General features: G+C 34.6%; 1 protein-coding gene across 1 annotated transcript; it reads left to right on the top strand.

Annotated features, from left to right (window-relative positions):
* The first annotated feature begins 1,386 nt into the window (after window positions 1-1,386).
* On the top strand, window positions 1,387-23,311 carry LOC129938882 (ras-related protein Rab-11A). The gene is made up of 4 exons (XM_056046699.1): window positions 1,387-1,676; window positions 22,362-22,483; window positions 22,554-22,902; window positions 22,967-23,311. The coding sequence occupies exons 1-4, from the start codon at window positions 1,637-1,639 to the stop codon at window positions 23,098-23,100; spliced, it is 645 nt and encodes a 214-aa protein (XP_055902674.1). The 5' UTR covers window positions 1,387-1,636; the 3' UTR covers window positions 23,101-23,311.
* The last annotated feature ends 3,501 nt before the right edge of the window (window positions 23,312-26,812 follow it).

Here is a 26,812-nt window from a genome sequence, read left to right as displayed (position 1 = left end):
GACCTAACTTTAAGTAGTTTGTAAGTAAAAATAAATAAAAAAAGGGATATTGATATTAGTTTTTTGTTCAAATTTTCTAATAAATACAAAAATAAATGAAATAAAATTTAAATGAAGTAAAATAGATCTTAGGGCCGAAAGGCATTAGTTTTAAGTGTTATAGTTTAACTTAGAGTGTCCGTATGGGACCATTGAGTTAGTTGTAAGTTATGGATAAATAGGCTAGTTTAATGAATTTTTCTCTAGCTTTAAGATCAGTTTAAGAACGAATTAATAAAAATGAATTAAAAAAAACAGTGCGCTGGATTGTCATGCATAGGTTTTGGGTTCAATCTCTGCCTGTGTCACCTTAAATTTTCGCGGGTACTGGCTTTTGCGATTAATTGAAAAATCCTTCAAGAGTAATTCTTGTCATGAAAAAGTGCTTTCTCAAATTAGCCGTTCGGATTCGGCCTAAAATTGTAATTCCCTTCCATTGCTAACAACAATACTCGCACACAGAAATGGTTGAGAGTTGTAAGTCACTAGGCCCTGGTTCACTGTAGCGCCGCCCAACTTATTTTAATTTAATACAAAACAATATCACAAAATACAACACACTTTTCAGCCCAAACGATTTAGTTTATTATCCCTATTTTCTGCATTAGATTTAATACATTTTTCCTTATCAACCAATGTTGCAACAAAATTGTCTATTTAACTATACATTATACAATTCATTCTTCCCATTTTCTTATCAATTCGTGGTGAATTGATTATAGCAGTGGTAAATTGAATTTAGTAGTGGGTTATTGAAATAAGCTTCTGGGCAAATCAGAATGACAGATTGCTTTCCGGTTTTTATAAACAGTGTCCTCGATAATAAGTTTCAGATTAGTTTTTAAGTATTGAATCATTCATACAGAAATAATGTGATAACGATAAGTAATAAAAATATATACAGAAAAAAATAGAATTTTCTGTCTTATACATGTTTCTATAAAATTTTATAGAGTTTTTACGGAAAATGTCATGCATTTTAGTGAATCAGCTGTTCGCTTTGGCTTCGATTCTAACCAAGATGGCTGCCGAGAATTTATATACTTGTTTTTTTTTGTATTTTACCAAAAATACTTCATGAAGATAAAAATCCTTTGTACGTATCACCCTCCGAAACCTATGTATATAGAATGTTGTATTTGTAATGTCAACGATTATATGTAAATCTCCACGAAAAAAACAAGCTGGTTTAACGCATACAAATACTATCTACTGAATTTTTGGGGGAAAATCACAAATTTGAGTGTGTTTATGAATGAGGTAACGAATCAGCTGCTCGGTTAGATTGGATGCAAACCATGATGGCTACCGATGATTTATATCTTTATTAGAGTGTTTTTGCATTTTTAATCGTTATTGTTCTGTTTCCCGTCTATTGTAAAATTGGCTACTTTTGCTACATTACACATAATTGTATTCTATACTAATTTGGTGTGGTACTGAAATAAAATTTGTTTCTGTGTTTTTATACAAAGCCATGTCTCAATAAAGAAATATTGTTCCAGAAATATTAGTATACAAAACTAGATTTTACTATTTTTTAAACAATACACATTGCCTATATACATATATAAGACATATATATAAATCATAAATTATGGGAGCCCGGGAAGACGAATATGACTACTTATTTAAAGGTAACTTCAGATTAAAATATTTGTACATGTATATCAATTTATCATTCCATTGTGTGCGGAAAAAATGTTTTGCTTAAAACTTGAGCAAAATTGGTATTAGTTATATTTCTGCTTTGGAGAGTTTTGCATTTCAATAAAAAATAACGCAAGTTTTGATTATAAGAACTACACGTCTTAGACATCAATTAAGTCACGTCTGAAATTTACTAGCAATTTTTATTTTTATGTTGAATCTAATCATTAGTATCCAGACAAAGAAATGGTTTTGAAATTACATATGCGTAATCGTATTTACAGTGAATCAAAAAAGAATTCGGACATAAGTATTGTTTTTCAATAAGCCATCAAAACGGAACAACGAATATTTTGAAAACATAAATTCGTATAGGTAGTTTAAGATTATATTTATTATTAACTCTTTTTACACAAAATTAATTGATTCATTTTAAATTTTCTCTTGAATTATTTTTTTAAGAAAATAATATTATATTCAAAAAAGAAATGAGGCAATAAATGTTGGACAAAATAAAAACAACGGGAATAATATTAAAAGTAATACTTTACACTCTTTTACCGTATCCAATCTTTTTGGTATTGATTGAACTAGTTTTTCACAGAAAGAAGTATGAATTTTCTCCCATTCGATTCTTAATACATTTTCCAACTCTTTCTTTTTGGTACAATTATAGTTTTTAAGCTGATTGTCAAAGTTGCTCCATAATTGTTCAATAACATTCAGGTCTGGTGATTGTGGGAATGTTCAATCAAATGTTTGCAGTTATATAAGAGCCATAACCGAGTATTAAAAGCCGTGTGCTTTGGGTCGTTGTCTTAGTTGATGTAATATTCTTCGCTGATTCCTAATTTTCGTGCGCTTTGTTGTGAATTGTCCTTCAACATTTGAATATATTTGTATTGATCTATAATTTCATCCACAATAACAAGATTTCCTGTGCCAGCCGCCGGCATACATGCCCATACCATATGGGAGCCACCTTCATTTTTTACAGTACGTCTTAAGTTTTTTCCCTTGAGCTCTTCATTCGGCATTATCCACACATGTTTGTCCATCTGTTCTCATCAGAGAACAATACACGATTCCAAAAGACAAACCCTTCTTTTGATAGCGCCTTACAAACTATTTTCTTTTGATTCGGTTTTTCTTGTTGATGAATGGTTTTTTCTTGTCACGCTTCCATGGAAATTACTTTTTCGAAGCACTATTCTCACGGTTTCAGGGTTAACATCTTTTTGCAGGTATTTCTTTACCTTCGCCGTCAGCCTTATTGCTCTCATTTAGGGATTTTTTTACTATCCAACGTCCATCGCCTGTAGTAAACTTCTTCCAGATTTGTGGAGATTTTCAATGGATTTTTTTTTTTTAACTTAAGCGTAGACTTACATCTTTTAACAGTTTCTGCAATAGCACGAACAGATTTACCTTCTTTAAAATATTTTGTTACTAATTTTCACAATTCTATCGTTGTATAACAACGTTCATTGACCGTTCTTATAATCATCTGACATATGTAACGGTATTTTATTAAACTAAAAGTGATATCTTTGTTCCGTTAAAAACAAAAAAAGATGAGTATACGACAGGGTGTCCGATTTGTTTTTTGATATTTTATTTGCGATCGTTACTTTCTAAACTCAATTTGCCAATTGTTAACTCCCCCCGTTTAGGCGGTAGGGGCAATTTAAAAAAATATCTACGTTACATGGAAAACAATTATTAAATAATATTAGTTTTTATACATTTTTTCTATTAGCTTGGTTTTAAATCAAGTCAAAACCATGCATAGTTTTTGAAAAAAATTCTTTTAAACTTATTTTTGCCAAAAAAAAGTTTAAGGTGTAATTTTTAAAAACTTTAAGTTTATCTATTATTGTTTGTTTTATAATTTATTGCTCTTATTTGTTTTTGATCAAAAACTGAAAGCTAGATGATTTTATGTCTTCTAGTTCTTGAGAAAATTATAAAATATAAAATATTTTAATTAAATTACTTTTTCCTTGCTTAAGTATTTACTTAGTCTTATTTTGATAGTTATAATCAAATATAGATGAAGATATACCTAGGGTAAATTATTTTTTCTTAAATCCAGCTTATTTAAATGCAAAAGAAACTTTGCATGCACTCTATCTTTTACCCAACGCACCTTGCACCCCCCACCTTGCACCCACACCATCTTGCACCCACCCCAATACCTATAGTGTTCCCAAGCATTGGGGATGTATGCAACATCCTACTGTTGCATACACATAAACACGCACCTACCATTATAACTATCAAAATAAGACCACTCAAGAAAAAAAGTAATTTAATGAAAATATTGTTTTTGGTAATTTTCAATTTGCTCAAGAAATAGAGGACATAAAACCATCTAGTTTTCAGGTTTTAATCAAAAACAAATAAGAGCAATAAATTCTAAAATAAAAACAATAGTAGATAATTTTGAAGTATTGAAAAATTACACTTTAAACCTTTTTTTAACTTTAAAAAAATGTATCATACTTAGTTTTAAGTATTACCGTTATTTTTTTAACTATTTTTTTCCATTTTAAATAATATTTTTTTTCAATTGCCCCTCCCTCCTAAACGGGGTGAGATAGACCCCCCCACCCATAGTAAAAAATGCTTGTTTTTAACTGGTCTATACAAATCCGTTATAATATCTTGTCGCCTAAGTTATCGTACTCTTGCCAAAATGTGGTTTGATGTCCATATACGTCATCTTCAAACCTTCATCAAATTTATTTCGTGATTTAAGGAGCAAAAAGATATTTGTCCGGATTCTTTTTTGATCAACTGTAGATATGATTGTGTTAAATATTCTCTATGTTTTGGTGAGAGTAATTATGTTTGCTTATTTTGGATAAGATATTGTTAAACTCCGGTCCATAGAGAACTTATACTGTGTAGATACCCGATTAGTATATGAGTAACTAAAATCTTCACTTTTTTTCTTGTCCCTGAATGGTGCATAACACTTGATATGGTGTAATTTCCTTGGGCTTCTATAATATAAGCAATGTAAGGTGATACCTATGAAGTGTATTTGCAAATTGTAAATGATTTTTAAAATAAATTTTAACGAAAATGAGTACTTTTATTTTTGGATATTCAAGCTAATCGGATGTCTATTTTGAAAAATTAATCAAACGTTGCAAGCAAAACCAAACAATTGAATAGACTATTGTAACAACTATTTTAAGTGCTGAAAATCATCACAAAAAAATATTCAAGCTAATCGGATGTCTATTTTGAAAAATTAATCAAATCACCAGTTTCCTTTATTCCACCCCATATGGCAGCCTAATTTAAGAATGTCTTTGAAGCTTGATCATTCTTCCCCACAGATCAAAAGTTATCGATTTGGTTGATGTCAGGTGATTGAGCTGGCCAAATGAAAACTGTAATTGTTCTTGCTTGAAAGCAGGCCTTTGCTTTCTTTGAGGTATGTTTTGTCTTGTTGAAACTCTTAAATCAATGACATCTGATCCATATTAAAAGAATCAACCCCATGCAATGATTCTCCAACCAATGTTTTACTGTCTTTTTTGTGTATTTGGGGTTGAATTTTTCACAAGGGATCGTTCAACAAGTTAAACAAATATTCTTAAAGCTCTTTATGTCTGTTTTATTAAAATGCTCAATCTGATCTTTACCAGACTATTCTTATTCTTTTTGGTAACAACTCGGGTTCTTGTTACTGTTAATCTAAGCGTCTTCTTTATTTCGGTAGAATCTTTCATAGCCATTTTTATTATTTGACGATCAAATTTATCAGATGTTTTTCTCTTTCTTCCTCTCATTTCTTGTTCTTTTCTTTGTTATCTGGTTTTGTGAACTTGACAACATTTTAAAAATAATTGTATACGGTTTTTCTTCAGATGAGACTTCTATTTTCATCGGAATACTTACACGACCACTATTTAAGACAATTCTTCAATACGTGATAGCTTATGATTCATATTTATTTGTGAACTAATATAGGGTTACTGCTCATGCACACATCATTTTTTTTCACCACTATATGTAGAAGGAATATTTACCTTCATCGGTTATTTGATAATGAACAATATACGTATTAACATAGATATAAAGATGGAAAATAATTTAAGCATAGTTTGTTTAGCTATAATGTGGCCCTAAGATGTTAAATATTGTAGAATAATAATTATTACTACTATTTATTAACAGGTAATTAAAATTAAATGATAAAATGTAATTTAACGAGCCTATTGGAGACTTTTGGTGCTTATATTTGTTTTAATTTGAATTAATATGTTTGCTTTTAAAAGAAAATCGAAATCGATAGTTTCAATCCCTTTAATGGACAGCCACCAGTTTTGTTGAGGGAATGTTTGGTATTTGCAAGATTTTTTTTGTGCGGTATTTATATTACTTACTATAAACACAACACAAACAAATAAATATGGTGTTGATCAATAATAGAAGAACTATATGGGTATCACATACTTTCTTCCCATTTAACTTTTGGCAAAGTGCCTCCCAGCGTTTACTAGAATTGTCCCTGTCTGAGTTTTCAGATTAGCAATTTGTGGCCATTGATAGGCACTTGCTCATGTACTTCATTCTTCATCTAAATTTCTTTTTGGGCAGGTGTGTTGTTGGAAGTCCTTAAAATAAAATTGTTTTGCAAAATTTTATTTTAGAAATACTTGCAATACAAGTAAACAAACTAATACTTCCAAACAATCTGTCACAATAATAATGACAAGTCTTCCAATTTATTAAATTGTACCTCAATCGATATTTTAGTTTTTTTTTTAATTATTTATGTTGTTTTACTTAACAATCACCGAAATTAAAATTTGAAACACTTATAAAACAACCTAAGTGTCTTTTTTTAGTTTTTCCTAATTTTATTATTGCTTAAATCACTTAGAGCATTAGAAGTACATTTTATTCATTCATTTTAAAGGTATTGTGGAATGATACATATCTAATTTAAATTTACATACATTTAAAAGTGATGTGGGGTGACAATCAGTGATGCAATTATACTAAATTGTTTAAGCCAAGAGATCAGATAAGTTATTTTTTTTTAATTTCAGATATTACATACAAAATATAAAAAGTAAAAGAATGATAATAAGAACATCTAATATATAAAATTCTCCTGTTAGTTGCCATACTCCTCCGAAACAGCTTAACCAATTTCAATGAAATTTTACATATACGTTCAGTAGGTCTGAGAATAGGTTTTTATCTATTTTTTATATTCCTAAGTGCTATAGTTTGATTGCATCAATATCGTACACGGTGCAACGATCTTACGATAGTATTCAGTGACGCTATGCACAATGAAGCATTGATTCCTATTGAGAATCGTTCTTCATTTTTGAAGCATTTGTTCTGTCTTGAAATATTTGATATATTGTACTTTGATGTTTCCTTCGGTAACTTCGTGCTTTACGAAGTGATGTTGATAAGCATTTATTTGCAGTTGGGCGACTATTCGGATTTTTTCACATATGCGGTTTTATCGAATACGATACGGCGTTTTAAACGCCGTGTTAATAATTTTGTTAACATACTCGTCGACTGACTCGCATTCTTCTAACCTCGTTGTTATTAGGATTTTCAATAAACCTATGTACTTTGCGGGTTAGCCCCGAGTCTTGAAAAAACTTGTAGGTTATCCTTCCTTGGGTGTCTTTGCTTCCTTCACGTGGACGTAGTTTAATGGATCTACTAAAAGGATTATTTTTGTTTTCGCTTTAGTCATCAATTTGGGATCTGTATTTTTCTCCGTCACGCAGTCCCAAAGCTCTTCGTGTTGGAGTAAATTCTCCACCGCAAGCAAATTGCCAAGCATCGTAGTTTCTCGAACACGAAGCTTCTCTACTGACAAGATGGAGGACGATGACATACTGATCTCATATTCATATTTATTTATTCATAATTAACATTAGATTATTATTTGTGAAAGCTTTATAAAATATGTTAGAGCGTTCGAGAATTTTATATTTAGTAGATACTAAAAATACAATTTTAAAACTATAGTTTACAATATTTAATTTAATTTTTTTTATTAGTTATAATAACCCTAAGCATCATTGGTCAGATGCGTTAAAAGACGATTTTTGAGTGCGTTTGTGTTAATTATTCTTCTAATTGTAATAGGTAATGAGTTCCATAATTGAGTGGCATGGACAAAAAATGTACGTTCAGATTGCAGGCAAGCAAATCTTGGCTGGATCAGTACGACAGTTCTTAGCGAATTTGAAAAAGTTAATCGGTTGTGCAAATAATCATTTTGACGAGACTGTAAAGTACTGTGCAGCTGAATGAGAGTTCTAAATTTTATAAGGTTATCAAAAGTCAGACCCATTATTTGTTTAGAATAACTTGAAATATGGTCGTAATATCTTATATTGAAGATGTATATGGCAAAGTTGTTGTATATAACATTAAGTTTTCGCCTTGTATTTGAGTCAACGCTACAATACACTTCACATCCATACAGCAAAATAGGTAATAGAAGAGATCTTACAAGCAACATCTTACTACTGACATGAACAAACTTTTGGGATGTCCACAGTAGACGCAGAGCACTATATAACTTGCCAATTATAGTAGCTGCATGGTGATTCTATTTAAAGTCTCGTTAAGAGTAATACCTAATACACAACAGAAAAAATAAAAGAATAAGTTAATCATGCAATATCTGATGCATCCGTTGCGATTTTACTCTTTTAAATGAGCGCGACTTTTCCTAACTTTCTTTAGCAAGCAAGAGAGAGAAGTTTTATTGAAATGATAATTGTAACAAATAATGTAGGATAAATAGGGGTTACAACAACTGAAAGGAGTTGTCAGTAATTTAATTTTTGATTCTATTACAACAACTACATCAGCACTACAAATTTCTATTTTCGAACTTTAGAGAATCAAACTCTCATCAATATAAATTGCAACACCTCCAGACGAATAAATCCGTTGCAACAACTAAAAATCGCGTAACCCGGTTTATTTTAAAAGCTTATTTCACTTTCAAAAACCCAAATCTCTGTTAATACAATTATAACTGGCAATTTTTTAAGTGACTCAATGTGAGCTAAAAAAATGGAAAAATTTTTTCTCAAACTACGGATGTTTTGCTTAATGCAAAAACAATTATTGGGAAAACTACGAAAAAAAGGAATTTCACAAATGTTTGGAACTGAAGAAAGAATAGGATTAACAATATTCATAATTTATCCAAATATAAACTAAAATTAATTCTTACTAAATTGTCACCCTCACTCTTACTACTTACTTACTTAAGGTGGCGCTACAGTCCTGTGTGAACTAGGGCCTCACCCAACTAACTTCTCCATCTAGCTCGGTCCCTAGCTAGATGTCTCCAGTTTCGCGCAACAAGTTGGGTGAGGTCACCTTCCACTTGTGCGCGCCACCTGATTCGCGGTCTTCCTCTACTGCGCTGTCCTGTGGGTGCGGATTCGAAGACTTTCCGGGCCGGAGCATTGGTTTCCATGCGCTCTACGTGACCCAGCCATCTTAGTCGTTGGACTTTTACTCTTCTGGCTAAGTCTACGTCGCTGTACAGCCCGTACAGTTCGTCGTTCCATCTTCTCCTGCACTCCCCTTCGATGCATACGGGACCGTAGATTACACGAAGAACTTTTCTCTCGAAGCGACCCAAGGTGCTTTCATCCGCTTTTGTCATGGTCCATGCTTCTGCACCGTATAGCAGGACGGGGATGATTAGGGTCTTATATAGCAGCACTTTGGTCCCTCGAGAGAGGACTTTACGACTCAATTGCTTTCTTAGTCCAAAGAAGCAGCGGTAAGCAAGAGTTATTCTGCGTTTGATCTCAGCGCTGGTGTTGTTTTCTGCGTTTACAGCGGAGCCTAGGTAGACGAAGTCCTTGACTACCTCAAAGTTACATCTGTCGATTGTGACGTTTTGACCAAAACGTCGCGACACCGACGCGTCGGTGTTGTATGTCCTTTCTAGACGACAGCATGTACTTTGTTTTGCCTTCATTGACCGTTAAACCCATTTTTGCCGCTCTGCCTCAATACTCACAAAAGCCCCATTGACATCACGCTGAGTTCTTCCGATTATGTCAATGTCATCAGCATATGGCAGTAATTGGACAGACTTTTGAAAGATAGTGCCTCTAGTGTTGACGTGTGAGCTCTGCACTATTCTTTCAAGCACAATGTTAAAAAAATCGCATGACAGCGCATCACCTTGTCTAAAACCTTTTTTGACATCGAAAGGTTCTGTTAAGTTGTTTCCAACCTTTATGGAGCAGCGTGAATTCTCCATGGTCATCCTGCACAAACGGACGAGTTTGGCAGGGATGCCAAAACTAGACATTGCTCTATACAGCTCGTCCCTGTAGATGCTGTTATATGCGGCCTTGAAATCGATGAAAAGATGGTGGGTGTCGATTTGGTGTTCTTGAGTTTTTTCCAGGATCTGCCGTAATGTGAATATTTGATCAACTGTGGACTTTCCTGGTCTAAAACCACACTGATAAGGACCTGGTTGTTGACGATGGGCTTTAGACGTTCACATATTACGGCAGAGAAGATTTTATAGGCGATGTTAAGTAGACTTATTCCTCTATAGTTGGTGCAGTTTAGAGGGTCTCCTTTTTTCAGGATCGGGCAAACAATACTGAGGTTCCATTCATCGATCATGCTTTCTTCCGACCATATCTTACAGATAAGTTGGTGCATGCTCCTAACCAACTTATCTCCAGCTGCTTTAAAGAGCTCGGCATTCAAGCCATCTGCTCCAGCGGCTTTATTAGACTTCAACTTAGATATGGCAATCTTTACTTCGTCTAAGTCGGGAGGACGGGATTGTTGGCTTTCGTCGTCTATATTGAATGGATCGTCTTGCCTGACAGCGGAATTCAGTTCTTCGTCGCCGTTATACAGTCTGCAGAAGTGGTCCTTCCATATCCTCAGCATTGACTGCGGTTCCACGATGTTTCCACTTTCGTCTTTGCAGCCTTCGGGTCTGGGCTTATGTACCTGTGAATTTCACCTGTTTCACCTCTTCATAAAACTTTCGAACCTCATTCCTGCTTTTATAACCTCTCAACATCTTCGACCGCACGCTTCTCACGGCCTTTTTTTTCCTTCTGAGAAGTCGGCGTTCCTCTCGCCTCTTGTGCTCATAGAGCTCACGAGCAGCTCTCGTCGTTTTATGCAGCGCCGCTTTGCGTGCCTGTTGTTTGGCTGCAAGTAAATGCTGTCATCAAAAAAGGGCATTGAACAACGACGTCTTGTACAAAACGTGACCATGGACAGCTATAACTTTGAGGTAGTTAAGGACTTCATCTACCTAGGCACCGCTATTAACACAGACAACGACGACAGCGCTGAAATCAAACGAAGAATAACAAATCGCTGCTTCTTTGGAATTAGAAAGCAATTGAGAAGTAAAGTCCTCTCTCGAGAATCTAAAATCACCATATACAAGACCCTCATCAACCCGGTTCTCATTTATGGCGCTGAGGCCTGGACCCTGTCAAAGAAGAAACTGGAGACATCTAGCTAGGGACCGAGCTAGATGGAGAAGTTAGTTGGGTGAGGCCCTAGTTCACACAGGACTGTAGCGCCACCTTAAGTAAGTAAGTAGTAAGAGTGAGGGTGACAATTTAGTAAGAATTAATTTTAGTTTATATTTGGATAAATTATGAATATTGTTAATCCTATTCTTTCTTCAGTTCCAAACATTTGTGAAATTCCTTTTTTTCGTAGTTTTCCCAATAATTGTTTTTGCATTAAGCAAAACATCCGTAGTTTGAGAAAAAATTTTTCCATTTTTTTAGCTCACATTGAGTCACTTAAAAAATTGCCAGTTATAATTGTATTAACAGAGATTTGGGTTTTTGAAAGTGAAATAAGCTTTTAAAATAAACCGGGTTACGCGATTTTTAGTTGTTGCAACGGATTTATTCGTCTGGAGGTGTTGCAATTTATATTGATGAGAGTTTGATTCTCTAAAGTTCGAAAATAGAAATTTGTAGTGCTGATGTAGTTGTTGTAATAGAATAAACTAATCAAAAATTAAATTACTGACAACTCCTTTCAGTTGTTGTAACCCCTATTTATCCTACATTATTTGTTACAATTATCATTTCAATAAAACTTCTCTATCTTGCTTGCTAAAGAAAGTTAGGAAAAGTCGCGCTCATTTAAAAAAGTAAAATCGCAACGGATGCATCAGATATTGCAGGATTAACTTTTTCTTTTATTTTTTCTGTTGTGTATTAGGTATTATTCTTAACGAGACTTTAAATAGAATCACCATGCAGCTACTACAATTGGCAAGTTATATAGTGCTCTGCGTCTACTGTGGACATCCCAAAAGTTTGTTAATGTCAGTAGTAAGATGTTGCTTGTAAGATCTCTTCTATTACCTATTTTGCTGTATGGATGTGAAGTGTATTGTAGCGTTGACTCAAATACAAGGCGAAAACTTAATGTTATATACAACAACTTTGCCATATACATCTTCAATATAAGATATTACGACCATATTTCAAGTTATTCTAAACAAATAATGGGTCTGACTTTTGATAACCTTATAAAATTTAGAACTCTCATTCAGCTGCACAGTATTTTACAGTCTCGTCAAAATGATTATTTGCACAACCGATTAACTTTTTCAAATTCGCTAAGAACTGTCGTACTGATCCAGCCAAGATTTGCTTGCCTGCAATCTGAACGTACATTTTTTGTCCATGCCACTCAATTATGGAACTCATTACCTATTACAATTAGAAGAATAATTAACACAAACGCACTCAAAAATCGTCTTTTAACGCATCTGACCAATGATGCTTAGGGTTATTATAACTAATAAAAAAAATTAAATTAAATATTGTAAACTATAGTTTTAAAATTGTATTTTTAGTATCTACTAAATATAAAATTCTCGAACGCTCTAACATATTTTATAAAGCTTTCACAAATAATAATCTAATGTTAATTATGAATAAATAAATATGAATATGAGATCAGTATGTCATCGTCCTCCATCTTGTCAGTAGAGAAGCTTCGTGTTCGAGAAACTACGATGCTTGGCAATTTGCTTGCGGTGGAGAATTTACTCCAACACGAAGAGCTTTGGGACTGCGTGACGGAGAAAAATACAGATCCCAAATTGATGACTAAAGCGAAAACAAAAATAATCCTTTTAGTAGATCCATTAAACTACGTCCACGTGAAGGAAGCAAAGACACCCAAGGAAGGATAACCTACAAGTTTTTTCAAGACTCGGGGCTAACCCGCAAAGTACATAGGTTTATTGAAAATCCTAATAACAACGAGGTTAGAAGAATGCGAGTCAGTCGACGAGTATGTTAACAAAATTATTAACACGGCGTTTAAAACGCCGTCTCGTATTCGATAAAACCGCATATGTGAAAAAATCCGAATAGTCGCCCAACTGCAAATAAATGCTTATCAACATCACTTCGTAAAGCACGAAGTTACCGAAGGAAACATCAAAGTACAATATATCAAATATTTCAAGACAGAACAAATGCTTCAAAAATGAAGAACGATTAAGATCGTTGCACCGTGTACGATATTGATGCAATCAAACTATAGCACTTAGGAATATAAAAAATAGATAAAAACCTATTCTCAGACCTACCGAACGTATATGTAAAATTTCATTGAAATTGGTTAAGCTGTTTCGGAGGAGTATGGCAACTAACAGGAGAATTTTATATATTAGATGTTCTTATTATCATTCTTTTACTTTTTATATTTTGTATGTAATATCTGAAATTAAAAAAAAATAACTTATCTGATCTCTTGGCTTAAACAATTTAGTATAATTGCATCACTGATTGTCACCCCACATCACTTTTAAATGTATGTAAATTTAAATTAGATATGTATCATTCCACAATACCTTTAAAATGAATGAATAAAATGTACTTCTAATGCTCTAAGTGATTTAAGCAATAATAAAATTAGGAAAAACTAAAAAAAGACACTTAGGTTGTTTTATACGTGTTTCAAATTTTAATTTCGGTGATTGTTAAGTAAAACAACATAAATAATTAAAAAAAAAACTAAAATATCGATTGAGGTACAATTTAATAAATTGGAAGACTTGTCATTATTATTGTGACAGATTGTTTTGGAAGTATTTTTGCCGCTCTGCCTCAATACTCACAAAAGCCCCATTGACATCACGCTGAGTTCTTCCGATTATGTCAATGTCATCAGCATATGGCAGTAATTGGACAGACTTTTGAAAGATAGTGCCTCTAGTGTTGACGTGTGAGCTCTGCACTATTCTTTCAAGCACAATGTTAAAAAAATCGCATGACAGCGCATCACCTTGTCTAAAACCTTTTTTGACATCGAAAGGTTCTGTTAAGTTGTTTCCAACCTTTATGGAGCAGCGTGAATTCTCCATGGTCATCCTGCACAAACGGACGAGTTTGGCAGGGATACCAAAACTAGACATTGCTCTATACAGCTCGTCCCTGTAGATGCTGTTATATGCGGCCTTGAAATCGATGAAAAGATGGTGGGTGTCGATTTGGTGTTCTTGAGTTTTTTCCAGGATCTGCCGTAATGTGAATATTTGATCAACTGTGGACTTTCCTGGTCTAAAACCACACTGATAAGGACCTGGTTGTTGACGATGGGCTTTAGACGTTCACATATTACGGCAGAGAAGATTTTATAGGCGATGTTAAGTAGACTTATTCCTCTATAGTTGGTGCAGTTTAGAGGGTCTCCTTTTTTCAGGATCGGGCAAACAATACTGAGGTTCCATTCATCGGGCATGCTTTCTTCCGACCATATCTTACAGATAAGTTGGTGCATGCTCCTAACCAACTTATCTCCAGCTGCTTTAAAGAGCTCGGCATTCAAGCCATCTGCTCCAGCGGCTTTATTAGACTTCAACTTAGATATGGCAATCTTTACTTCGTCTAAGTCGGGAGGACGGGATTGTTGGCTTTCGTCGTCTATATTGAATGGATCGTCTTGCCTGACAGCGGAATTCAGTTCTTCGTCGCCGTTATACAGTCTGCAGAAGTGGTCCTTCCATATCCTCAGCATTGGCTGCGGTTCCACGATGTTTCCACTTTCGTCTTTGCAGCCTTCGGGTCTGGGCTTATGTACCTGTGAATTTCACCTGTTTCACCTCTTCATAAAACTTTCGAACCTCATTCCTGCTTTTATACCTCTCAACATCTTCGACCCCACGCTTCTCACGGCCTTTTTTTTTCCTTCTGAGAAGTCGGCGTTCCTCTCGCCTCTTGTGCTCATAGAGCTCACGAGCAGCTCTCGTCGTTTTATGCAGCGCCGCTTTGCGTGCCTGTTGTTTGGCTGCAAGTAAATGCTGTCATCAAAAAAGGGCATTGAACAACGACTTCTTGTACAAAACGTGACCATGGACAGCTATAACTTTGAGGTAGTTAAGGACTTCATCTACCTAGGCACCGCTATTAACACAGACAACGACGACAGCGCTGAAATCAAACGAAGAATAACAAATCGCTGCTTCTTTGGAATTAGAAAGCAATTGAGAAGTAAAGTCCTCTCTCGAGAATCTAAAATCACCATATACAAGACCCTCATCAACCCGGTTCTCATTTATGGCGCTGAGGCCTGGACCCTGTCAAAGAAGGCTGAGAGCGTGTTAGGATGCTTCGAGAGAAACATTCTTCAGGTGATTTTTGGTCCTGTACGCATAGATGGAGAATGGAGGAGAAGATATAACGACGTACTGTACAGCGACACTGACCTAGTTAACAGAATTAAAGTCAACGCTCCAGCCCGGAAAGTCTTCGAATCCAATCCCGAGGGACGGCGCAGTAGAGGAAGACCGTGACTCAGGTGGCGCACCCAGGTGGGAGAGGACCTCAACCAACTTGGCGTGCGAAACTGGAGACAGCTAACTAGGAACCGAGTTGACTGGAGACGCATGTTGGTTGAGGTCCAGGTCCATTCGGACTGTAGTGCCACCTTAAGTAAGTAAGTAATTATTACACCAATAACGAATTCTACGGAAACGTTTAAGCATATTTGTGCTGTTAGATGCTTTCCTCTATTTAGACAATCGAAAGCTGATACTGCCATAAAACCGTATATAATCGACATGTCTCGCACTGGATGGAGCTGAATGCCAGTTTTGGTGGCTGCAAACGTTATTTAAAGTTGGACTGGCTGACTAACATAGGTTCCAGATTTAGGTTAGTGACAGTCAGGTTTTTTTCATTTCAAATAGTCATTTTTAGTTAATACTAAGGTTTTTCATAGACCGAAACGCATTAGTTATAAGATAATAAATTAATCTAGAGCGCCTGCATAGTACCAGAAAGTTATTTAACTTATTAATAGTATGCTAGTTTTTAAGAATTTTTGCAGTCACCGACTACGATAGTGTAAGCCAACTTCGTGACGGCAGTTTATTAATATTTGTAAAATCCCAAAAAATAGCCGACAACTTCCTTCGTAAACCAATTCATGCCGGTTTCTGTCCCATTACGGTTAAATTACATAAGCATCTCAATCAATCAAAAGGTATCTGCTACGCTTCTTTTCTCTTCAATGTCGACGAAACGGAAATTTTAAGCGAAATGAAATCTCAAGGTGTCTAAGACGTTTATAAATTCTTAATGAAAGGGGAAGACGGGAAGCAAAAGCCAACAGGTCTTATGATCTTTACGTTTGACCTTTATCAAATTCCAAGTGAAGTTGCTATTGGTTTATACACTGCAATTATCAATGTATTTTATGACAAGGAATTTAGAGTATTTGTGTTTTTCATGTAACATCAATGTGAATTGATTTTCCCTCTTTTTTTATTTTTTGAATAGGTGTCTCACCAATGGGGTAGGATGTCTGTTATATTTGTTAACGTTACATATTTCACAATGTTTAATGTATTGAAAAAATTCATCTTGCATTTTAGGCCATTAATATTGTTCCAAAATCTGTTTAACATTTTCTCGGGCATTTCTATGTGCTCGGTTATGAGTTAGTTTTATTATATCTGCTTGGTCATCTTAATTTGGAATATTGTGGGCAAAATACTTTGTTCTGATGAACTTATTTTTAAAATGTTCTTTTAGGATTACATTTATTTCGTAAATACCTCCAGATGTGGTGTATAGCGCTATTATTCCGTCTTGTAAATATTTCATAAAAATATAGTGATTAAGTCCATAGTGTCTTCGTACGTTATCAAATGTCGTTTCCTTTCAGAAAATGGAGTTAGTTGATCTTGTATCGTACTAATGCCTTTATTTATTATAACTTGTTGGCTGTATTGGTTCACTGGTCTGTCTATGAAGTCTATGCCATTTTCTTCGCTACTTTCAGCTGGGTGTACTGTATTTGTTTTAGATATTTGATTTAAATTTTTTGTAAGCGACAACGTTATTATGACCTGGTTTATATATCATTTTAGGTGCATGTTCTTCTATAAGAGCATGCCATCTCTTCATCTTTGCGTTCGGATTTTTTGGTGAAACCGAAAATGTGTTTCGTGTGGGTCTCTAAACTTGTGACACCATATAAATAATACCTCAAATTCTTCAAAGCGTAAATGGTTGCAAAGATTTCTTTTTCATTTGCGGCATAACTGCGTTCTGATTTTGAATATGAATGTTATGGAGAGCTGTCTTTTTTTCCATGTGAGTTGATACTTGTCCGTCTTCTCTCTGAAGGTATTTTGTAAGTGGTTTTGCAATTTGTTCTTAGTTTGGATAAACTTTCAGTAGTATCGAATCATTCCTAAAAATCATCTTAACTGCCTTAAGGTTTTAGCTTCGGGATTAGTTTTTATTACTTTATGTCCGACGACATAACCGAGGAAGTCTACTTTCTCTTCGTAGAGAGTAGATTTTTCTATTGAAATTTTCATATTAGCTTCTTTCAACACTTGAATTATTGCTTCAAGATGCCTCGTGTGTTCTTTAATTGAATTTGAATAGATAATTATGTCATCTATGTAAACATGACATATTTTTCTAGGTCTAAGAATATCATCCATTGCATATCATATTTTCCACTATTAACGGAAAAACCTGTTTTTTTTTCAATGTCTTCTGGTTTCACTTTGAATTGATGGCATCCTGATTCCAATTCAAGAGTGGAAAAGTATTTAGCTTTTCCTAAGCTCGATAATATGACATAAGTATCCGGTATAGGGTACTTGTCAGAAATCGTGCTTTCATTAAGCTTTTTATAATCGATGACTAATCGACTATTTGATGTGCCGTCCTCGTTTGTACCTTTTTTTGGTACAACCCAGACGGGGCTATTGAAAGGAAATTTGGAAGGTCTAATAATTCCTTCTCCCAATATTTTAAGAACTTCGTTGTTCACGAAGTTATTTGCAGATAGAAGGTAGGGGTATTGTTTCCTCCAGATAGGTTTGTCATTGGCCATACATCAATGTCATTATGGATACTTTTAATTTTCTCCATCATACATCTCTTAATTGATCTTGAATATTATTGATAACTTCTTTGTCATCGAAATAAATCTTTTCCACTTTATTGTTGTATTTTTAAAAATTTTGAACGCTCAGTTCTTGTTCTATTATGTGCATAGGTCGCTTGCAGCATATGTGAATTCTAATCTGGCCAATATTGCCTCGAAATTAAGGCTTCTTGAAAAAAGAAAACGAGATATTATAATATTATCTGTTGCACCAGGACACTTTACACACACGCTATAATAAAATATGTAAATTTAATTAAAAAGTATTTAATAACAAATATAAATATAAAGTATAAAATAAATATATACTTAAAAAATGTCTCCTTTGTAAGTTTAGCTGGTCTCGGACTGGTGTCTGATGATGCTGCTTCTACTTGGTTTGTCGCGCTTTCTTCTATCTTTGTAGAATAGTTCTCAGGTTTGTTTTAGCTGGAACCACACACTTTATGTTTTTAAATCTTAATTTTATGCTGAAGGGATACCGGTTGAGCCCCCAATTAAAAATTAGCTTCTCGGCTTAGTTAAAAAAAAAACTTTATTTAAAACAATTTGTAAGCAATACAATTTTAATATAAGATACAAAAAATAATATGATCAGCTTGATCGCAGGTTACACAGGAACTGAAGATAAGGATAACTTCGGTCTAGGGTTTATATAGCAACTATTGCAGCTATATATTCTTGATTATTGTGCAGTGTGTGAGTGGGGTGACAAAGAATGTAATTAAATTAATCTTGTCGCTGGACATGATATGATGATGTGGACGTGACTTGTTTGTGTCGTTTGTTAACACTATCGATTTTAATACATTTAAGATTTAAGTTTCCTTTCGGGTTTAATGGTTTTTGGGTTAAATGATTTTCGGGTGCAAGTAAATTGTGACGTATTTACTAAAAAGTATGATGTGTTAACTTGCATGTATCGTGTGCATTTCTCTCCACCAATGAAAGCGTTTGCATGCGATCGCGTCTAATGCACCGGAATTACCTCAGCCAGCTCAATTTATAACACTTTGTCAGTGCTTGCAACTGAAATCGGAAGAGAATTTGTATCTAATGGCCGATGATTTGAATGCTAAACATGCAGATTAGAAAAATCAAATACAAAATTCTCGTAGTAATAGTCATTTAAATGGATTGTCAATTGTAATGCCGAGAAAATGCTCTACCTGTTGGCTACTGATAGACCATCGTTCCCAAGGAGCGGTTCCTATGTGGACCAAGAAACTATTTACGGGTGTTCGAGTAAGACAGTGACCATTGCGGACTCTTCGCCGTAATATGGCTTCCGAACAAGCTTTTGCAGTTGCCGGTGCACTCTTACAATTGTACCAAGACTCCCTGGCCGCGTTATCTAAAGCCGACCAGACTTCGCAAATGCCTTATGACATGTTAATGGTAGACGGTAGTGACGAAAGTGCACGTTTAAACAGCAACATTCCGCCCGAATATTTCCTCTATTTAGACAATCGGGGGCTGATACAGGATAGAGAGGCGGTTCCGCTAATCTACCGCGACAGCCGAAAAACTGTAGATAGGCGACTGCTTTACAGTCGAGACGTCCTCGCACTGGAAGGAGCCGAGCACCTTCGGGTCAGTAGGATTGTGTCCCATAGAGTTTAATTTTCTTGGTCTTAGATTAAATTATTGTTAATTAGTAGGTATTAAAATGTTTTTTTTTTTTTTAGAATGAAAGACAGTAGTTGTAAGATAACGGATTAACCTAAGCGCCCGCATAGGGCCGGTAAGTTATAAAAAAAAAACACTTGACTCTAATACCGACGCTAATTTTTTGGAGTGTTGCAATTTACAGATATGGACATTAAAATAGACAACTGCATTTTCTTAAAGTAAAGTAATGGCTAGACTTTTATGAAAAATAACAAGACCGTTAGTTATTCATTAATTGTTTACTCATTGCAGATTTACGGTTTCGTTCATAAAATGAGTTTTTCTTGTTTCGAAGATGTGTTTTTGTTTTTTTTCTTTGTGTTTAAAATATCAACTATTCTATTTATGAGACAGTAAGTGTATTTTGGCTTCAAGGTGTGTTTTTGTTTTTTTTGGTGTTATAAATATCAACTATTCCCTTTCTGAAACAGTAAGTGTATTTTAGAACATTTAGTTCTAAGATACACTTACTGTTCTAGAACAGTTAGTTAAATAAATTAAATTCCAATTAATATGAAGGAAAACATTGTTCCCCCGAAGAGAAGTCTGCCGTTTTAGCTTTCCGTAAAGAAGGTAAATCCCTACGAGAAATCGCTGGAACCGTGAAGAGGTCTCTCAAGTTAATTGCAAACAAAATTAAGCCACAGATATTACAAAAACAGCTTGGTCAACCAAGAAAAACAACAGCAAGAGAAGATTGCAAAATCATCTTGCTCAACAGAGCTAAATTATAGTTTAATATCTCAGATAGAACAGTTCGCAGAAGACAAGTTAAATGTAATTTGCGTGGAAGGATGGCAAGAAGAATCCCTTTTCTACGGAAGAGAATCATTTTTGCTTAAAATTCGCTTAAGACCATGTTGATTGTACTGGCCAAGAAGGATTAAAAAATTGGAGAAATGTGTTGTGGACTGAAAAAAAAAAGATCAACTTATTCGGAAATGATGGAAGATAAAACGTGTGAAGGCCATCTTTGAAAGAACTCAGTCCACAATACACAAAGAAGACGGTTAAGCATCGAGGTGGTAGTATACTATTTTGGGGTTGTTTTTCGTTGTATGGCGTAGGCCCAATTCATCTGATAGAAGGCAAAATGGATCAGATAATGTACGTTAATATCATGCCTCATGCTGAAGAGAACATGCCTCTAAGATGGATTCAACAGGAGGATAAAGATCCCAAGCAAAAACTACTTTTAGGATAAAAAAAATCAATGTTACGGAGTGGCTGGCCGTCCCAATCTCCTGATTTGACTCAATGCCCAACATATTTCAGCCTCTTATTAAAGGCAGAGGTCAAGCATTGAAATATTAAACTATTTTTTGTTAATAAAAAATTGTTAAACAAATTTTTGAAATTATTGTTTCTATATTAATGTCCATGAAATATATTGCGGTTTTTATATTTACTACTGAAAAATAAATGTATGTTGTATTATTATTATTTTGTATTGTTTAATTAATGAATAAAACAACAATACAAAGAAATTAAAGTCCAAATTTAAGATTTTTCTTCCATTCCGGTTAAAAAATATTTGAATTCTTAAAACTTTGTTTAGTGTATCTATTTTAATGTCCATATCTGCATATTCGTTTCTATTCTACCTGCTAACAATCCTTTAACCAAAATATATACAATACCAATGCACATCAACAAAAATGCCCCTTATCCTTGCTCATTTTATTTTTCAACCACTAAAAGCAAAAAAACAATGCATAGATAAAATAAATTATACATAAAATATACCTAGCTCGCCACCAACGACCAACACGCACGATGACTGATCTTAATTCATATTGTTCACAATATTTTCGAGTACTCATTTTATTTCGAATGAACTTAATTTATTTCGTTCGAGTGATAGCAAACAGTCGTAGCTGTTCACGAACAATTTTGAGAGTGGGTACAACAGCCAGCATATACTTATGAGTTTGAACACTTTGTTTGATTTTGATCATGGGAAATTTTGTTTGTGAACAATTTGATCGTGAACATTAAGGATTTCGTGAAGTGTATTTATTCAAATAAGCCGATCGGATTTGGCATAGAAAAGTCCCCCCATACCTTAAATAACTCGTTCAAAGGTATGGAAATGTTGTAAGGCACTACTCCCTGGTTTTCTACGAATTGTCGAGAGACCTAATTAATTTTTGAACCGAATTTTCTGTGTCGATTTTGCAGATACAATAGAACTCTTAAGGAAAAAATGCATTTTATTTATTTACTAATGCATGTTTTTATTTACTAAGAATAATTAATATGACTTGTTTTGCTGAAATTATTCAGTGCAAACATCAGAAAATTGATTTTAGTTAGTCTAAATTTATTGAAATAAGGCTAATTGTGCAAGTTTGCAACCTTATGTCATTTGTAGGCCTTCCTTTTCAATTTTAATAACAGACTAGTATTTTGATTAGATCAATAATTGTTTAATTTAGTTCTTTCTCTTTCTCTTTTAACTAGATATAATATTTATAAAATCAAATTAGGTTAATACAATAAAACTACAATAATATTTTTTGTTTCAGTTGTTTTGATAGGAGATTCGGGTGTAGGTAAAAGTAATTTGCTTTCCAGATTTACAAGAAATGAATTTAATTTGGAATCTAAATCAACTATTGGTGTTGAGTTTGCTACAAGAAGTATTGAGGTGATATGAACAACATTTAACATTGGTTTACATTTTACAAACCTTAAATACTCTTAATTTCTTAAACAAGGTTGACGGAAAAACTATTAAGGCCCAAATTTGGGACACTGCTGGACAAGAGAGATATCGTGCTATTACTTCAGCATACTACAGAGGGGCAGTCGGAGCACTTCTTGTTTACGACATTGCTAAGCATCTCACTTACGAGAATGTTGAACGATGGTTGCGGGAACTAAGAGATCATGCAGATCAAAACATTGTTATAATGCTTGTTGGTAATAAATCTGACTTAAGGCATTTAAGAACGGTGCCCACGGATGAAGCCAAGTCATTCGCTGAGCGAAACGGGCTCAGTTTTATTGAAACATCGGCTCTGGATTCAACCAATGTCGAAACAGCATTCCAGAATATTCTCACAGGTATAATAAGTTACAATGTAGTCTTTATTCATGATCTTATTTTGTTGTTAAAATCTTTTTAAAGAAATTTATCGCATTGTGTCTCAAAAGCAAATACGAGATCCTCCAGAAGGTGATGTAATTAGACCGACTAACGTTGAGCCAATTGATGTTAAGCCAACTGTTACCTCAGATGTTCGCAAACAATGTTGCCAGTGACCACAGCACAAGTTTATTTTCTTCTTTAATTATTTCCTCATCAAATCTTAGACATGGAGTACTAGATATTAATAAAATGTCCTCTTATCAGGTTCAAATTAAATCAATCAAATCAAACTTGAATACCTATAAATTAATTTGTCTTACTTCGTCAAAATATTTTGTTCTAACTTATGTGTTTAATGGAAAATAAAATTTACCAAAAACTTAATTGCGATTTTAAATGTTTTCTTTGTTTTAATTTTCTAGGAAAAAATTGTAAAAAATAACAATGTAAAATAGACCCCAAAAATTAGGCGAGACAACGTCCTCGTCATAATATTACTCGTAAATGTCCAGTGAAGTCGCTTGGTTACATCATATGATTGAATTTTAAGTTTATAACTACCTCGGTCCACTTATACATTTGTTACGTAAAGAGTGTTAAACTAATTAAAGCGACAGTAGTTCAGGGCGTACTGTATAAAGCAGAATTGCGGTTAGCCTTCAGTCGGATAGATGGTGAAAATCCTTCTCCGTTACGGACTGGTAGAAGTGCACAAGTGCTATCGTAGCTTCTCCGATGCGGCACAACATCTAACCGATGTCCTAGCCATGTAAATTTAAGGCTGCTTTAATAGCACTGCAAGAGATGAGATGGCTCGAGAGTGGTGGTTTGTAGAAAAACGAGTATGACATATATTACAGCTATCACCCAAAACACCACGCGCTCGGAGTAGGTTTCTAGTCAGTCAAAAAAAAAACCTACCATCATCGTCTTAATAGCAATAAAGGAAAGAGCATGAACTCTTCAACAAATAATGTTGTCAGAGATGGAGGGGACCTACAGTTTTAGACTGATTCCATACGGCTAATTTGGGAAAGCACTTTTGATGACAAGAATCACTCTTGGAGCATTTGTAAGAGCAGTACCCCTCAATGAACTTTACATGGCGCAGGTAGGGATTGAACCCAGGACCCCTGGCAAGACAATCCGACGTACTTACTAAAACTCATCCTCGAAAAGCTAGAGATGGAATCCAGCTGGAGCTGAACTCTCCATATCTGTGAATGGTGGAAAAAAGGCAAAATGGCAGATTGTACTACAGGAAAAAATCGACGCTTTAATGCAGAACTAGCCTAAGTCCAAAATTTCGAATTTAAGTTTTTTTTATGAGAAGAAAGCCAGTTGCATTCTGCGCGTGCCTGTGTAATGATCGTGTCCATACGTACAGTCGTTCGTTCACAGTTTTAATTGTACGGTATAAGCCTATGTCCTAAGCCTTTTTTTTATTGTGCAGAACTAATCTATGTCCACTTTATGGACTTGGGTTTTTTGAGCTTTAAAAAACGTATAGCCTAAGTCCACAATAAGGACATAGTTTAGTATTGCACAAAGAAAATTAATAATGTGTGTTCCTTTTTCCATTATATTTGTAGTGACTTGTGCCAGTGCTTTAAGTTCGTTAGTTTTAATAAGATGTCCAACAGCATGTCAAGAGGCCAAAAGATGCTTAGCCTCGTCCTAAAACGTCGGGGTGATACAGGTTTGTATTATTTGAAATAAAATGTGTAGTTTATTCTTTATAACGTACGAGTATTTTGTGAAAAAAATATTTTAAAAATATAAAACAACTTTTTACAAGTATAGGATACAAATTTTAATCTATTTATTATAAGTTGTCTTAAATATATTGAAAGATTCTTTTGAAGTACTGACGGAACTAGAACCATTAGAACAAGTTATAGTTAGAGAATCTGCAATAGATGAGCTCAGTTCTGGAAACCAACATGAACATGGTACAATAATTGAAATGGGATAGTTTCATTTTAAGTTAAAAAAAAAATCTTATTTTTTAGATACTGACGAGGGCGACGCTTTTGAAACAGATGATGGTTCTGATTATTGCCCTTCGAATAGCAGTTTTTTCTCATCTACTAATAATGACAATGATGCTAGCGAACATAATCCAACAAACAATGAAAACAACTCAGTTAGCATTTCCAGAGAAGACTTCACAAGCCATCAACATACCACCAACGAAGAAAACGCAGTTCAAAACTACAAAAAAGTAGAATACGTAATAGTTCCAGGTGAGTCAAATTCTACGGTTTCGAGAAAGCGCGTTCGCAAAGAGGCGGAATGGACTCGAAACATACGAAAAGCTTTAAGAAACAGTGGGCAAAAATACGTTAATTTTAAAAACGAAATAGTTTGCGAACGAAAAATGAAACTTCCCTGTAGCGAAAAATGCAGGCTGAAATGCCAACTTAAAATCGAAGAAGCTTGTAGACAACAGATTTTCAATGAATTTTGGAAAATAGGAGACATAAATCGGCAGAGAGATTATATTTCAAAACACGTTGGCGTTCAGCAAAAAAAAGGAGTACGTGTAAGGCCAACGACTTCAGGTAATGAAGAAAACTCCGAAAGTAGAAGAAATCTCTCGTATTATTACTATATGACAACGCTAGACTGATCAAAAAATTAAAGTGTGCCAAATATTTTTTATAAATGCACTATCTATAACCCATCAAATAGTTATAACTGTGGTAAATAAAACTTTTAAAAAAGGAATCACTGTAGTAGATGAAGACAAGCGCGGACACGTAAATCTGAACTCTCGTCTTTCGAGTTGAGTAAAAGAGTCAGTTCGTTAACATATTAATAGCATTCAAAGAGTAGAAAGCCATTACTGCAGATCCAACACACAAAGAGAGTATCTACCAACTGGACTGAATATAACAAAACTGCATGAAATGTACAAAGAAAAAACAAACGTCCGTCCAAAGGCATTCTTATCCATGTAACGCCAAATTTTTATGAATGAGTTTAATTTATCATTCCATGTACCCAAAAAAAACCAATACGATCTGTGCAACAAATTTAAAAATTCACATGGCGAAGTGAAAGAAAGTATGGAAGAAATTATGACGAATCATCTTAAAGCTAAAGAACTGGCAAGAAACGAGAAAAACAAAGACAAACTCCGATCTGATTTCTGCGTTGCTGCTTTTGACCTGCAAAAAGCACTTCTGTCAACAAAAGCTGAAATCTCACAGTTATATTACAGGCGCAAGCTGTCTACTTATAATCTAACTGTGTATGACACTGGTTCCCGTCAAGGTTTTTGCATTATGTGCCATGAAGCTATAGCATCGAGAGGTTCTTGTGAAATAGGAAGCTGTGTGCTCTCTTTCATAGAAACCAAAGTTGCTGAAGAGAAAAAATGTTTTAGTTTTTATTCCGACAACTGCAGTGGACAAAATCGAAACCGGTTCTTGTTTTGTTTGTACCTCTCAACACAAAGACGAACGCCAAATTAAATTCAGATTAGAACCAAAAATACTCCATTTAAATGGAGTATTTTTGCTTAGAACAAACAAGATGGAAAAAACTTATCGCATGCACACAAGCAGGACCTCACACACCAATAACTCGATTCCCCGATTCAGGTTTACAAACAAATTTTCGATTCGATTCACCTCTTTTAGTGGGATTGGATCGAGTAATCCTATTTCGATCCGATCCAGGTCTATACGGCGCTAAATCCTGATTCAATTCGGATTCAATTCTCCTTGTAAACGCGGTAATAGTGTGATCGAAAGAGCCACCAAAAATATTCCAATTTACTGCCCAGACCAGTGGTATAATGTTACGCGAACAGCTTGCAAGACTAACTGCTTGAACAGAATGGTGTAGCTGTAGCTGTTGCCTGTAGCACTGTCAAAG

Source organism: Eupeodes corollae, chromosome 1, assembly GCF_945859685.1.
Source record: "Eupeodes corollae chromosome 1, idEupCoro1.1, whole genome shotgun sequence".
NCBI lineage: Eukaryota > Metazoa > Arthropoda > Insecta > Diptera > Syrphidae > Eupeodes > Eupeodes corollae.
The sequence above is the reverse complement of the archived record's forward strand: the minus strand, read 5'-3'. Positions and strand labels throughout refer to the sequence as shown.